Source organism: Convolutriloba macropyga, unplaced genomic scaffold (genome assembly GCF_964194025.1).
Source record: "Convolutriloba macropyga unplaced genomic scaffold, txConMacr16.3 SCAFFOLD_5793, whole genome shotgun sequence".
In the NCBI taxonomy this organism is placed as follows: Eukaryota; Metazoa; Xenacoelomorpha; order Acoela; family Convolutidae; genus Convolutriloba; species Convolutriloba macropyga.
The window spans coordinates 1-14880 of record NW_027450574.1 but is presented as its reverse complement, the minus strand read 5'-3'; the positions used below and the strand labels follow the sequence as shown (position 1 = coordinate 14880).

Below are 14880 nucleotides of genomic sequence, written 5' to 3'. Positions count from 1 at the left end.
CTCCATTTATGCATCAATTTTTTGCACGCAATGTAGCTCGATTTCGCATATAATCCACAATTAAGCCTAACTTAATTACTACTTATTTAATAAAGCCTAGCTTATTACTACTAGTAGTACTTTATTACTACTTATAGTACTTTATTACTACTTATTACTACTTATTAGTACTACTTATGACTACTTCTTAGTACTATTTATTACTACTTATTAATATTGGCCAGTCCCACATTGATATACAAAGCATTTGAAGTGCGAGGAATTTTTCGTGCTTATTGCGTGCTTAGTGCTTATTGCTTGCCCAAAATGCGCGCGAATAATAGATACCTAAATTGAGCGGAAACTTGCTACAAGACTTGTAACCTACTTTTTGTTCCGAATGTTCTTTTCTTTCTCAAAATTGGCGGAACCCCTTTTGCGAAAAGTAGTAAGATACAAAGGGTGTCTCCTAATTTCTTTCATTGTATGTATCTAATTTTCGAGCCAATTTCACTACGGCGGAAATTTTGGGGCATACCTCTGTGTCGTAATGGACTTTAATGTCTGTTGAAGGTAGGCGCAAATCAGCGCGTGTCGGCTAATTATGATATGGATGCCGACTTTGGTGAGATCAAAAGAGTCGATATGAACAAAGATGCCATCAAGGACTTGTAAGTCTTATTTTTAACCTATCAACAGCGCATTCGACCAATCAGAAAAAAATATTATTCATAACAATTATGTAACATTTTGTGCATGGAACTATTTTGCTGAAGACACCGACCAATTCAAATGGCAAAATTTTAAAGCAAATATTTCAGTTAATGAATTCAGATTTCAGCTTATCATTTTTTTCAGGATCTATTAATAAAAACCTATCTTTGCTGCATTGAATAGTTGTCTTTTAAATAAGCACTTATTGTTAAAGCATCGGTCTCTTATTTGTTAGCTCTGTACCTCCCGCAGTGGTGGCGCAACTAACTAAACCTGGACAGAAGAGAGTGCTGGCTGTGGTGACCAAAGTGTACGTGGTTTCCAATCCGGCTACTGTTACGCTACAGAAGGAGTTCATCTCCTCCAAAGGATTTTTAATGTCTACGGTAGGTCTATTGATTAAATTAGCTAAAGTTATTATGAGGGAGGGGGGATCCTCTAGTTGAAAAGCGTGGACCAAATATATCACTGAAAAAATCGACCACACTTATTGCAGATTTTTTTATCTGGTTTATATTTTTCGTACTCATGTGGATTTGAAGTTTTGAGGTTGGTCTTGACAAGGATGTTGACAACTTTAAACCTATTTGAAAACACCTGGAAACATTAGATTTGAAAAATGCAATTTGCTAATTTTAGAGCCGTTTTGGTCGTTCGTGACCAAATTGACTATACTCCATAACAAGTTCTCATATAACGTCATTAATATCTGCAATAGCAAACTATTATTGTCCTCATCTGGGTGCTTTTAACAATTGAAAGATTTTTTTTAATTTTTGTATTTAAAACTATGCCACTGTTATTTGCCAGTAAGAATTACCTGATTTTTTTACAAAGAGCAGTTTTCACAAGCAAAAATATAACTTAAATTTTTCCAGGTCATCCTCTTTTTTCTCTTTTAATTGTTGTTTAATGCTTACGTTTTAATGCGTAGGTGTTTCGGTATTTGATAATTGTTTTAAATTCGTACCTTAATTTCTTTCGAGTTTCTTGTTCCGACCCCCACTTCATTGAGAGGTAGCAACTATATACTCAAATTGCTCGGTTAAAACAACTCTTCTGGCAAGAAACAAACAGTGAAATAGAAAAACAAGTAAACAAGGAGGCTCGGTAATGTGCGTTTGTATATATTGTTCCTAACCCACTTTCCACAAGTTTGGCTTAATTGCCTGCCAAATGAGGAAGATATTGAAAATTCTCAAAAAAATCTTACATATTGATCAAAAATAAATTTTGAATGCACAGAAAAATTGCTTTACACAAATCACTTAGTAAATTAATTAATGCCACATTAGTGGGTCGATCAGACCTGCCATTGTTAAGACTACGAGACAAGACAGCCAAAAAAATCCAAAAATAACAAATATTTACATCCAAAAACTCACTATTTTTCTTTAAAAAGACTACTTAATAACAAAGTCAATAGATTGTCAAATAAACACTAAACTGAACAAACTATTTTACTTTCACTAGGGAAACATGGGACCAGTCTTTGATGAGACTCGGTAACAAGTAGAACAAAAACGACAAAATCAAAAAAGTTTATGTTTTCATGAAAACAAATAATTTCAAATGGGGAAAACATTACATATCAATAGAATTCTTGTTCCGACCCCACTTGTGGGGGGGGGGGGGGAGGAACTATATACTCAAATGGGTTTTTTGTTCAGTCAATATTGGCCGATCAATATTTTCTTCGTAGAGAGTTGTGAGTGGTATCATTAGAAAGCACGTGCATCTTAGAATATGGAATTAGAAAGATTTTTCGAATTTCGTTTTTTTAAAGGGAGTTATCCAGGTTTACAGTTTTGTGAATATTCGACAGTTTCTAATCATTTTTTAAGTAAATTTTGCTAAAATTTTCTCAGTTTTGCTATAATAACTCAAAAAAGGTTTAAATTTTTACCGTTAGAGTGTAATTTTTACTGTAAGGGGTGGAAGAGCAATGCTGATTTGTCAGATTGAAGTTTTATTTGGCTCAAATTTTTGAGCATTCAGAGTTTTTTTCTTCAAAAATAGCACAAAGTTTGCATTTCTGGTCCATTTTATTTAACTTGCCGGGAGTAGAGAACTATAAACCGCTGACACAACATCCGTAAACTCCGAAAGAGAATTAGATGAAATTTTGCCCCCTTGTAAATTCTTCTTTAACTAGAATTTTGCCGTTCTTTTGCAAGTTTAACATACTAATTATACAAAATGCATCATGGTTTTTTGTTTTTCAATTATTTCATTTAACAATTGATCTCATTCACAATTATTTGGAACAACTTGATGCTTTTTCAGGCGGGCAGAAAAATCAAGAATAAGTTTGATTTTCATCAAGGCTTTTTACTATTACAATTTTTTAATCTTTATTTGGCCGCTGCCTCTTTCAAAAAACTTTGCTTTTACTGTTTTTTTAATGTTAATTACTTACAAAATTTTCAATTCATGGATTTTTTAATGACAACCACTATTAAATGAAAACATGGCCAAAGAGAAAATCTAATGGTTTTATGGCTTTGGCGAAGAGTTTTAGTAAACTTTACCTGAATTCCTTTGTTTTGCCTTCAATTAATATTCTTTTTGCAGTCTGACTGCTCAGTCTAACTAATTAAGACTGATAAAGAAGATAAAAATTTATAAGGCTTCTTCAAAATTATTTGTGAAACTTTGAAAACCATTTTTCTATCTAATATCTCTTGAGACATTGAATTTATTTGTTTAGAGAAAATGTCAGTAATTTATAATTATTGTCAAATTTTTTTCATTCCTGTCAACCTTTAGCTTTCTCTAAAAAAACACAGGTCAAATTGGTTTTCATATAAGATAAAAATCAGTCTTTGTGGCAGTTTTTTGTAAATAACTGTTTCTTGGTTTTGATACTATGAGTGTTCATACAAAGTTTTGCAATTTTTGTGGAAAATTGCCTATATTTGCTGCTTTTTTGGTAATCATTTGCTGTTTCGTTGGTCTATTACTGGAAAATACAACTAAATGAAACCTTTAAAACACCCTATTGAACAGAGTTATGTTTTATGGTTTTACGGGCTTATGATTTTAAGGGCTGCGACACAGCTGTCATTCAAAATTTGGCAGAGATTTTTAAAGTTCTTCTGTATTTGTTGATATTTCTTTGTTGTCGTATGCTTTATATTGGGTAGTTCAAGTTCTCAAAGGTCAACCATAGAAATTTAAATGAAATCAAAAAATGATATTTGCTATTTAGCTTAGGGTTCCAATGACTTTCAAATAATTTTTTTCCAGAAAGAAAAAAGTGTCCTTCAATTCTTCTCCTTTTGTTCCAGTTTCCGTCACATTTTGTATTTTAAAATTTGCTATCTTTTTCGTCACTTGGTTTTTCATTGAGATATTTTGTGAAAGTTTTGATGAACTAAACAGTAATTTCTATGTTCGTTTAACGTTTTGACTGATGTCTTAGTCAATTTGTTTCAGAAAAATTTTGTGAGTTTCAAATACTTCTCAATGTTTGCGGTTCTTGTTGTTGCAATTTTGAGATAGAACTTCTACAGAAAAATTTATGTTTTCCAAAGGAGCCGTAAGTGAATCTTTGGTTTTCTCGCGGTTAGTTTTGTCTAAATTCAATGGCTTAAACATTGTGGTTTAGTTTTGTTTGTGAATTTTCTTAAAGTTCTGCTTGTGTTTATTATTATTTTAAACTCCTATGACACAGTCTCACTAGTATCGCGCATATTTGTTATTCTAAGAAATTGGAAGATAAACAGTTTAACCTTCTGTTTATTATGTTTTTAATGAATTTTGAGAACATTTGTATTTTTTTTTAAAAAAAAGACAATGAACTTTGTATTTGCCAATGTTGTTTCTGTTTTTTGTAGCTTAGTATCTCTATAGACAAGTCACAACCTTTTTCTAGTCAGCTACCCTTTGTTCTCTATGACGGTTTTATATTCCTCAAATCCTCTTTGTTTTTGGTACAAAGTGTTTTATAATAAAGTCCGTGATTTTTAAATTTTGCCCATTCTTTTAGGTCGGTGTTTCATTTTCACAGTAATACAGTATTGGACGGTGCTGTTGCCTTTTGAAAAAAAACAATCAATTTATTTTATTATTTTCACTGAACAACTTAATGTTTAATTGGCTGGGACACCGTTTTCGTACATTTTTTGTGTTTTTTTTGCTTGTCTTTGTTGTTCTTTTTACAGTCATTTGATATAGTCTATATAATAAAAGGGTTTTATAACTTTCTATGGAGGAACAAATTGGTCTTTAATTGCGTTCAAGTGATATTTAATTTTCTAATCAGTTTGACATCATTTTTTTCAAAAGAAAGCAATGTTTTTTAAACTTTGCGGTTTTGGTTTTTTCTTGTCGACTTGTACCAAATCGCACTGAGGAAAAGTCCCATATTTTTGCCTAATGAAATACTGGTTAATTTTTTAGTAAAAATTTTATCTGATGCCATTGTGAATTGGTTAATTACTGTTTTAAACAAATGGACAACGAGTTTTGGTCGTAATTAAAATTTGTATTTATTTGATTCTTTTCGCCGTCTTTTCTGGTAGTCACATTAATGACAGGTCTCATCGGCCCTGTAAGTAGATTGTTTATTCCTTTAGTGGTTTTTCGAACGATATGTTAGTTATTTAAATCTCTTGACTATTTGGTAGTCAATTAAGTGAAAAATGTAGATGAGCGGGGTCGGAATATTATGTGCTAACGCACATTAGCGAGCCTTCTTGTTGTTAGTAGAGGCTGCAAGTGTTTCTATGTTTTTTAAATGCGTTTTACTAGTTCATCAAAGTGCAGCTAACTGTTTTTATTACTTATATACAATTTCTTCTTTTTGTTTCCTTTTTCTCTGCCTCTTTGCCTTTTTAAAGACTGGTCGTCTGATTGGCGTCCAATTAGCCATAGTTTAAAAAATGAAGATAATTATTAGTTCCAGGTATTGTGGTGCTTAGTTTACGTTTCGCCTTTCATTTTTAATTTTGATAGTGACATGTGTCATAGATTTTTTGATTAAATAAATCCAGGCTATTTGTTACCTTTAGTTAATAGTTACATCAAACTGTGAAATCTCAGCATTGTATCTCTTTTATATAGATATCGCAGCCATTTTCCATCTACCAGCAAACTATAATTTTTACCCTAAAAAAACTAAAACTTTATAATGACGGGAAAATTTTGAGAATAAGATAATCAGTATCTAAAACCAAAATTTATTAGTTAATTTTTACTTTAGAGCCAATTCGCCAATTTTATTATTCTTGTAAACTTTTATAAGGGTCGTTGCTCGCGCTCATAAACCTATTCTTAAAACATGGTCGTGAGAACGAGTGACAAACTTGATTTAATTTGGTGGAGAAAGTGGTAGTTTTAACGAACTTCTTGGAAAACTAAAGAGGCCATGAGACATTCCAGGGGTCCCGGACTTCATCCTGGGACGTTTTTAGATAGTACTTCTAGCAGGTTTGGAGAAGGCTCATTCGGGCTCCAGAGCAACTCTTGTCCCTGTCCTCTCGTAACACTGACCTCTCACAAGTCATACACAGGGGTTTATAATACAGTTTATGCAGTTTTTGTATGTGGTATTTGCATAATACTAAGATGGATCCTATTCTACTTTTTTCTAGTTCGAAGCAAAAGGTAAGTTTAAAAATCCTGGGTATAGGTCAATGAATTGGTTATGGCTGAACACTACTCGCAAACTCCGATTAAGAGTTATAAATTAAGTGATCTTTTCCGTTTATGCCCCCGAAATATTTTGCAAAAATTTGGCTGGAAAACAAACAAGAAGAGAATATAAATGCAAACAAGGCGGCTCGGTTATGTGCGATGGCACATAAAGTTCCGACCCCGACCATCCACAATTTTGGCATAATTGTCTACCAAATGAGGAACAGATAGAAAAACCCAAAAATTATTTTTTGCGAATCCCAAAAAAGCCCAAGTCTTTTTCAAAAAATTCTGTATGAACGATAAGATAGCCTCCAAAGCAAATAACTCAGTGGAGTAAACATTGATGCATTAGATTGCTGTAATATGTCAATATTAAGAAAGCGAGTCAAGACGAACAGCAAAATCAAACAACAACAACAACAAACATTAATTACATCAAAAAATTTATGTCCCTCTTAAAAACTAAATTTAATAACAAAGTCAACATACCGTCAGATAAATCTAAAACTAAACAAAAATAACTTATAAATCACCAGAAAACATATCCGACCAGTCCATCAAAGGTTTGGTAGCAATTATACAAAAAAGAACAAAAACAGTAAAGTAAAAAAATTAACTTATTTTTTTTGAAACGGTTAACTTCAAAGTAATAAATACCATTAGGAATCAATTAATACCACAAATTTACGATCACCACTGCTGCTTCTATAGAAGGGCATTAGGACCTGTCCTTATTCATTTTTTAAAGCGGCTAAAAAGAACAACAAAGAATAAACAAAATTTCAATTGAAACTTGCCAGAAAACGCTGTCAAAACCGTCAAGCCAATATATTTGATTGCGCCTTCTTCAAACAGCTATAATGTAGTACGTGGCCATTCATTAGTAAGACTAGGTAACAAGTAGACAAAAAAGCGAAGTGCTAAAGTATGTAATACTTCTAATTTTTTTTTCGAAACAAATTTATATTCAATGTCATGAAAGGCATTAATTACAAAAAGAGCTATTTAAATAGGGTCGTTTATTTATGAAAAAGAAGCCCTCGAGACCTGTAATTATCCAGAATATTTCTTGCATCTACAAAAAGAACGTCAAATATGACAAAAATCAAATTAATTTTCCTTTTTTTTTGTGAAAAACCGGTGTCGAAGCCAGTAAGGTTATAACAAATTCTTTAAAAAAAAGATTTTGGGACGCCAATCCCTTTTATTCCCTTGACACCCATAATGTCATATTTGACCTGTAATTAACTAACGAGATTAGGTAACAAAAAGAATCATAAAAAGAACAAAATTGCGAAGTTAAAAAGTTTTTTTCGGAAAACGATTGTTTTCAAAGTCATGAAAGCCATCAGCTATCTACTAATATCAGAATATCGGTTCTTCTATTTTTCCATGAAAAGCCAATGAAAGCCATCACTATACAGGAAATTTCATACGACCGAAACGAAAAAGTATAAATGACAGTTAGAGACAAAAATAAAAAATTCAATTGATTTCTTCAAGAAAGAGGCGTCGAGACCGTCAAAAAGATGATGTATATCTTTCAAGATTTTAGTATGTTCAATTTTGTCTTATTCGGAATGCTAATAAGGTGACATGAGAACTGTCAATGATGTGATAATGTGACAAAATTAGAAAACGTGAAAAACTGGCAAATATCAAAACAAACAAAAATCTGAAATTTTGTAGTATCAAAGCCAGAAAACAATAACTCGAGGCTTAAAACTGCAACCGAGAATAAATGTTAAATTAGTAGAAAGGAGAAGCAGTCTTTCTTTGCTGACACTAAGCCGGAAATTGAACAAATTAAGAAAAAATTAGAGGAAAATTTAATTAAGCCATTGTTTATTGAAAAGTCAATTATTTTAAAAAAAAAGAAACGACCATAAACTATCAATTAAAAAACTAAATGCATTAAATTGGAGCTGCATAGCAAGCGAATTGGTTGAACCTATCACTCCTGAGCTTTGATTTGATATGTTCTGTTCTTTATTATTAAAAAAAAGTCTTTTTTTTTTTTTAAAAAAAAGACCGACTGATTACAACCCGATTTCTTGGATTGTAACAGTCCAAGAATGGCCCAAAACTAGTCCTGCTAATACTTATAGTCCGTTAGGAACAATTGATTTTTCGAATGTTGTAGATATAGATAATTTGTTAGTTGAAAACTCAAAATAAATTCTGCATTTTTGATAATCAACGAGTAAAGTTAGCAAAAAACGGCAAAGTTTTAACTACAGTGCACTCTCAGCGGACTCTGAAGAAGAATTAGCCCCCCTCTGAATCTACAAAGATTGTATGAGTGTTGTTTGGGGGTGTACTGTCGGCAAATTTAATCAAAGTGGACTAAAGTAGCTTATTTCGTGCTGTTTTTGATGAAAAAGTCTAAATTTTGAAATGTTTATCCAGATTTTTTGACCAAAAAAATTAAATCAAAGCAATCAACAACGCTTGTTTGTCTTCAAAAATAAAATCAACGACACTATTCTTAAAAATTATAGCAAATTTTAGCAAAATTGACGAAAATTTAGGCAAAGGTTCCGGAAAATGTGAATAAAAACAACGTGAATTCACTCTTCTTTTCTCAGAAGGTTAAACCTCGATAACTCCCTATAGAAAACGAAAATTAAAAAAATCTTTTTAATTCCATATTCTACGCTGGACGAGCTTTCTAATGATACCAGTCTCAACTCTCTACGATGAATATATCGAGCGGCGAAAATTCACGGAACAAAAAAAACCCATTTGAGTATATAGTTCCTCCCCCCTCAAGAGGGTCGGAACAACAATCCAAAAAATACTTCTCTTTCGAACCTAATGTCAAATTTTCACAAAGTTGCAAATGATTTGCAAACTTTGTAAAACAATCCTGTATTTTGCAAATATTTGCAAACGGTTTTCAAAGAGTTTCCAAAAAAAATATTTGTAAATGTTCACTTTTTTAATGAAAATAATTTTAAAAATTCGCCATTGGTTTACAACTCAGACTAAAATGCCACATTATTTGCAAAATGTTTTCCTCAGCCTTTTTCCATTCTTTTTCCTGACATTCCTATTGAAGTTGTGATCAGTGTGAAAATTTGGGATCCTTGCCGACAACAGCCAAAACTTGGGTACTTCTCGAAGAGGCATCCTTGTGGTAATCGCTATGACAAATATAAAAAAACTGTAAATCGTGTAATAGAAACTGAAGACGGTGTGCGCAAAATGAGGCGTATTATGTAATAACAGCAGACAGTGTGTCCAATGAAAAACAAAAAATTATCCTCCAAAAAGTATATTTGAGCAAAAAATTTTTGCAAAAACGGAGCTGATTTTGAGAAGTCATTTTGGTTGCACTTTTTGATTTCTGTCAGTATTTTTGCATGAATTGTTTGTTATACAGTTTGTGCAAGCCAACGAACTATAGAAAAGACGGAAAAAAACAACAACCTCTGAAGTACATCATACCCTGAAAAGCACAATTCTTTTAAATTTAGAGAATTTTTTTGGAAATAAAATGAGAAGTTGTCTTCGACTGAAACCAACAATACCAATTAAACATCATGTATAGAGATTAATAACCAAACCTGGATGAGGGAATGCGTTCCATCATTTGTACGGTAGGTTTGATATTTACACTTTCTTCCTTTTACCTCACTTCCTCCTTTTAGACATATCAATATCTTAAAATAATATTCTAGATTCAATCAAAATGTGCCTTTCTCAGTATGCAGGGTCACGTTTGTACTTTTTAAGTTCAAGTCAATTCATATTCAAATAAAATTGTAGGACAAGTGTCCATTTTTGGGATGCTTTATGATTGTCAAAAAAATTTGACGACGACCTGGTTTTGTTTTGCGGCGTTAAGAGGATTTATGCTAGGGTTATAGATCTTTTTATCCATACTTCATTCATAGATGATTTTTATCCATAAAAGGTTTATCTCCTTTCACTGTATAATCAGCCATGTTTAGAGGCCCAGGTCGAGATTTAAGATTGTCTTCGTTTATGACGCATAAAATTGTGGAAGCACAAACATACACAGGAAAACATTTTTAGGGAGTCACAAAAACGCACCGAGTACTTACGGTTGAGCCAAAGTTGGCCCCACAGACGCACCAAACTCTGCAATATATGCGAGACAACTTCTGCTTCACAGACGAGAGGGTCATAGTCGAGCTAAAGTCTGCACCATAGATGTTTTTAAATATATTTTTTCTAAATAAGCCTTCACCGCACAATCCGGAAGTACAAAACAAAAATTTTAGGGTGAAATTTATTATTCCATTTGAGTGGTTAAGCTATTTAACTTTTTTCATGAGCTCTCTATACTGTCGAAGGCATCATCAAAAATTAATTGCAAATATTGATTGCATCCAAAAAAAATACCGAGTTTCTTTTTATTGGTCTATCTGAGCAATTGCATAAGCAAAAATGGTCTGGATGGGATTTGCATAAGTCATTTTGAACAAGGAGCGCAACCTGAGGGCACCTCGCAGCAAAAAAAAACTTTCAATTCATCTTTTTTTGGCGAATCTTCAACCAAGAAGTCATAATTTCTTCCAATCACACATTTTCTGGACACGTCCGGTTGTCAATTAAAAGTATGAAAAACGAGAGAATGGAAAACCAGTGCTTAGGCTGAAAAGCCAGAACTGAATAAGAAACAAGATGTCTTTCTCTCATTAAACCCCTCTAATTAATCGCTGCAGTGAGAAAGAGCAAATTATCAATTTTTTCCAGCTTCAATTAAGTTTACAGAACGCACTGATCATTTAAACTCCGCAATCTTTGATCTAGCTTCTGCTGGTGCAGCGTCTGCCAAAGAACAATCCAGCAAAATTACAATGGTCGCTGGACAAGTGGTGGCTTACTGTATACAAGAGTGTGATTTTGACCCTAAAACAAATACTTTCACACTCCCTTCTGACGAGGAGCCAGTGAGTGAAAACGAATAGCTGAAAATGATTTCACACAAAAGGATAATTGGGATAATTCTACACACATTTTGAGGCCTGTTATGTGGCAATTTATCAGTTAGTGTATGACCTAGTGAGATATGTTGAGTTACAATCTTGATTGTCTTTTAATTGCAGTCTTATCATAGAGGTAGATGGCACTATTTTCTAATGAAATGGGACGAACGACTATTTAACTAAATTTAGTTGTATTTACTAGATATCAATCGATGACGCACAGACAAACATAACAAGTGGCTCTGTTCCTTGATCACTCAGAAAGTATGATTTAGAACAAAATACAATTGTGGAATTGGTATGGGGCCTACACACTACTATAATACAGGTTTGAATGACAAAACAAATATGAGAAAAAAAATTCCTTTTTCTCAAAAAAAATTGTCTATCGAATGAGTTTGTGGGTGGCTCAAGATCGGGAACTTGGGAAAATGTGTATAAAAGTGCTTCTAACGGCGATGCTTTTTCCATAATTCGGGATAGATGTCAGTTTTTTAAACTTTTAAAGGCCATCTTTGATTATCAAAATGTAAATACTTTATATCTTTCCACATCCTATGGCTGAAATAATAGTTTCGACAGAACCAATTTTACGCGAAAAAGGAATTCCCTGCGGTAAACTTTAATTTTAAAAGAAAATAGTCATCTGAAGATCAACTGATTTCAGATGAAAATCTTCTCTATATATAGTATTTAACCTTATTTTTAATTGACTTTTACTCACTCGTTTTTTATATTATGATTGTGAAACGCTAAAAACTTAAGCAACCAATTGTCACAACACATAATTTGCGACAACAGTTCTAAAAAAGATTTCTCTGAGTCTAATTTTTTTTAAAATTAGTTGGATAACTGAAACATATACTACCTGTAGAAACTAAAGTTTTATTTTTTTCCAGTTAAAGTTATACCATCGTTCGGCCCATTGTTTTGTCCATTTTTCCTTTTTCTTGAAAAAATAGGTTCTTTGAACAAAAGGAGAAAAAATTTATTTGCAAACAATTTGGTACTTGATTGAAATATAATATAAATGGAACAATTGAAAAAAAATTTGTGCTGACAAGGACCTTAAAATTTGGGATAATTCTTGAATATTGATCACCAACAGAAGATACAAAAATTTCAACTGATTCAACTAACAAATTGCATTTGTTTTCTGTGTATATCATAGTTAACTAACTACGTCTAAAACCTGAAAAATGTGATTTTATTTAATTCTGGAGTCTTTCATTTAATAACAAATCTTAATTGAACGCAGGCATTTAAGAGTAAAATTACTTCCATTGTTCCCAATTTTACGTATCATGAAAAGTACCATATATGACCCTTTACATACTATAGAACAGATCATATACGAACCATCAAAACCATACAAAAAAGCAGTTTATGCCCTTGTTATAGTTCGTAAAACACTATATGCTAATTTTTATGGTGAGTTATTTTTCATACAAGTTGTGAACGCACTCGGTTTTTTAATGGTTTTGATGAATTATATATACGGTCCGATACACTGTGAGCAAAATACCATATATGTTGCAATTATTGGTGTGATAGGTTCTATATATTGTCCGTTTTATGTTAATTAAGGTATCATGTTCTGTACTTCTTATGGTGAGAACGGTACCTCATATGGTTCTTGTGGTAAGTCTTATGGTATTTCTTATGGATAGTCTTTTTTTTGTTAATTATGATCATATGTGGTCCCTTCTATGGTAGTGTAGTTACTATAACACAAAACACTTTTGATTGTGCTTAGAGGTTCAAGTGATGTTTGTTTTACGAAAGCTAAGGTACGAAATGAAATCCTTTTAAATATCAATAAGGTGTCGCTAATGAATCAGTATATTTCCGTTGTTTTAAAACAATAACTTTATTTTGACCTCATCTTGTCTACCGAGCAGTTTTCATCCACACAAACTAAATACGGCTCAGAAGTGTCAGAAGAGATAAAGTAAACTTAATGAATATAGTAAACTTCCAATAAAGTAAACTAAATGAAGAATGATTTTAGTTTTCTGTTTAATCCTTGATTTGAAATTTTGAGGATCCATGGTTGCCACTGGTGGCACATAAGAAAATTCTTGTGGAAATTCTCATTTTTCGGGAATTCTCATTGTGCTTTCTAACAAAAAATAATTTCATTTCTGCTGCTCAACTGGTTAATACAGTTTGACAGAGGTCGACAAAATTAAGGGGCAGAATTGCCAAAATTTTGGCTGCTAAATGTAACCTGATTTTAAAGCTGTTAAAAAATTGAAACGACTCAAGAGTAAAAATCACTTACATCATTGTTGGAAAATGGAAACAACTTGAGCCTATCTATCTATCTGTAAAATTTTTTTTAATCCCTCTCGTTAGACCAGATAAGGTTGTCCAAATGCATTGTTGTTGTTTGGATAGAAATTTCTCGATCCACTTTTTTCTAATATTTTTGTATGTTGATATGAATTTAAAGTTGCCATTTTTTAATTGATTGCCTATTCTGAATTTTCTGATGACAAAATACGGGGGTAGAGCTCTTAGTTCGTGGACGCTATTTTTTATCACTGCTTGAAATAGTTTTGCTGGTGTTCAAATGTGCCCTTTTTCAGGCGGAAATGTGACTTCACCTAGAATACAGAAACTCAGTTGGCTTCGGAGCGGAATGGACAGTCTGATTAAAATTTTCCCGTCAAGTAAAACAAAAACAGATTGGTGATCGCTAGAAACTTATTAATTTCTTAAATCAAAGATTTATTTGACCTAACTTTTTTTAAAACGACTCATTGAAGCATATGAAGTAGATAAATTAGGGTCTTTTGTTTGAAGCGGCTTTAAAAATTTTAGCAAAAATCTAAAGTGCCTTTAAAATTTGAAGCATATCATAACTTCAAAAGTAACTATATCAACTAGAATGTTTTGGAAAGAAAAGAAGAAGCAGATTCTTCTGTTATTATTAAGCATTGCAAGAACTTTGCCAGTTTGAAAAAATTCACCTCAAAACTCAGCTCTGAAAATGAACGAAAGGTTAGAAAAAAAATTTAATTGTGACCAAGATTAGCGGTTGATATTATGCCAAACGCAAACTCTTCCACCGTTGATATTACAGAAAATGACAGCAACTGAGAATAAATAATTTTTCCAGAAAAAAGTGAGTTACATGAGAAACGACGAATAAGTTTAAAAGAACGGCCTGCAATATCACCTGTTTTGAAGGAAAAAAGAAAAGAAAGAAAAAAGACAAAAAGAGAAGACAAAAGAGAAAAAGAAAGAAAAAAGAAGGCATAAAAAAAGGAGGAGAGAAAAAAGACAGAAAGAAAGAAAGAAAGAGTGAACGAAAGTAGCTTCGTTGCTTTGTATCTTTCAATAAACAACTCGGGCAAAAAAACAATTTGGGAAATCTTGGAGATCTCTATTATCTCATGTTTCAATATGCGCAAGGAGTTGTTACCTGACAAAGTTTTATCAAGTTATTGTTAAAATTTTGTCTATTTTTGTCTATGTTTTTTCTCAATATGTCCTTAAAACAAATTTTCAATAATTAAGGTCAGAGTACAAAATGAGTTTGATGAGAAATGTGTCACTGAATGGGAACATCTCTGGTAGG

At 32.3% G+C, this 14880-nt stretch overlaps 1 protein-coding gene across 1 annotated transcript; it reads left to right on the top strand.

Annotated features, from left to right (window-relative positions):
* The first annotated feature begins 556 nt into the window (after positions 1 to 556).
* On the top strand, positions 557 to 13999 carry LOC142356000 (uncharacterized). The gene is made up of 5 exons (XM_075407992.1): positions 557 to 650; positions 929 to 1079; positions 11119 to 11258; positions 11497 to 11622; positions 13886 to 13999. Exons 1-4 carry the CDS (start codon positions 589 to 591, stop codon positions 11525 to 11527), a joined length of 384 nt encoding a protein of 127 aa, XP_075264107.1. The 5' UTR covers positions 557 to 588; the 3' UTR covers positions 11528 to 11622; positions 13886 to 13999.
* Positions 14000 to 14880: the final 881 nt, after the last annotated feature.